This window comes from Manacus vitellinus, unplaced genomic scaffold (assembly GCF_001715985.3).
Source record: "Manacus vitellinus isolate BGI_N305 unplaced genomic scaffold, ASM171598v3 scaffold_1635_pilon, whole genome shotgun sequence".
NCBI lineage: Eukaryota > Metazoa > Chordata > Aves > Passeriformes > Pipridae > Manacus > Manacus vitellinus.
In genome coordinates, this window is record NW_021939147.1 from 1 (window position 1) to 1,634 (window position 1,634).

At 59.5% G+C, this 1,634-nt stretch overlaps 1 protein-coding gene across 1 annotated transcript; it reads right to left on the reverse strand.

Moving 5' to 3' along the window:
* Positions 1-9: 9 nt before the first annotated feature.
* Positions 10-1,146, reverse strand: LOC115307281 (S-adenosylhomocysteine hydrolase-like protein 1; the record flags this gene model as incomplete). The annotated part of the gene is made up of 3 exons (XM_029958637.1): positions 10-120; positions 202-270; positions 1,048-1,146. Coding segments are annotated over 3 exons (279 nt in total), but the record flags the coding sequence as incomplete, so codon positions are not given.
* Positions 1,147-1,634: the final 488 nt, after the last annotated feature.

Genomic DNA, 1,634 nt, shown 5'->3' on the forward strand with positions numbered 1-1,634 from the left:
CCCCCAAACCGACGAGGAGAAGGCAGGGAGCAGGGGGTTACCCATTTTTTTAGGCAGCAGATACACGTCCTGCTTGTAGCGGCCCTCGGGAGCGTTGTAGAGCTCTATCAGAGCCAAGGCCTGCAGGGAGGAGACACCCGGGTGAGGAGCTGCTGCCCTGGGGAGCAGGAGGGGGCTCTGGGCACAGCCCACCCCACTCACCTGCGTGGTGGCCGTGATGGACAGGACGAAGGTGGGGACGGTGGAGCAGCTCAGGTTCAGCAGGCGGCCCTGGGGAGGGAAAGCTGGGTGTCAACAAGGCACCAAACCCGGTTTGTGGCCCTGCAGAAGGGACCAGAACCGCTGGTGTGAGATGATCCTACTGGGATAAAAGGGTTTGTCACCTGCACTTGGATCCCAAGGTGCTGGCTGCACTTAATGAGTGAGAATCTCCCTGTGGGAGATACCCTGGAGTGGGATAAATTAAAACACGGGGGCTTTTCCAGGTCCCAGGAACTCAGGGGGGACCTTCTGGCTCTGCAAGTCCCTGCCAGGAGGGGGGAGCCGGGGGGGTCGGGCTCTGCTGCCAGGGAACAAGGGACAGGCCGAGGGGAAACGGCCTCAGGCTGGGCCAGGGGAGGGTCAGGTTGGATACTGGGGAAATTCCTTCCTGGAAAGGGCTGTCCAGCCCTGGCACAGCTGCCCAAGGCAGGGGGGAGTCCCCAGCCCTGGAGGGACTTCAAATCCCTGTGGATGTGGCACTTGGGGACGTGGGTCAGTGGTGGCCTTGGCAGTGCTGGCAATGGTTGGACTCCATGGAGCCAGAAGCTTTTCCAACCCAAATCATTCTGTGATTCCATGAGTCCATGGGCCAAACCCTCCAGCCAGAGGAGGGACTCCTCAGCTGCTGAGGCCCAAGGTGGTGGTTTTTGGATACCCTTCGGCTCCACCCCTTGCCCAGCCCTTGTTTTCCCCCTCCAGGAGCAGAGAACAGGTTGAAATTCCCACAGGGAACGGGATGAAATTCCCACAGGGAACAGCTGCAATTGCTGCAACCCTGGCACTCACCTCTGCCAGCAGGACTATCCTCTTCCCATCTGGCCAGATGACATGGTCCACCTGGGACCTGACCCTCTCCCAGGTGAGCTCGGGCGTGCGCAGGCTGGCCTGGGAACGGGGTGGGACAGTTACAGCAGCACCTCCAACCCCAAACCACGGCACAGGCACAAACAGAGGCAGCAACTCCCTGACACTGCCCTGGCTCTTTGTCTCCTTTGGGCCCAGTCGTGGTCCCAGACCAAGGAAACCTTCAGGAACCGTTTTTATGACCTCAGCACATCAAAGCTGCAGCACACCAAGGGTTGTTGCAGCTCTGGCTGAAGAGGATTTGTGTCCCCAGCAGGGCTCTGCATGGCTGTGGTCACTCCTTTCCAGCCCAGAAATGGCTTTAAACCCAAGGGCTTGGCTGAGGAACCCCCCCTGACCTCCAGGCAGGGCTCTCCTGCTTTTCTGCTCGTCCCTAAGCACAGATTTTGGGGCTGTTTGGAAAAGCACGTCAGGGTTGAACTCCTGGCTGGGTCTAACTGGTGTAATAACACAGAACTGGGCTGGAGAGGGGATTCAGTGACTCCCATGGGGAAGGAGTGAGGCTGGTG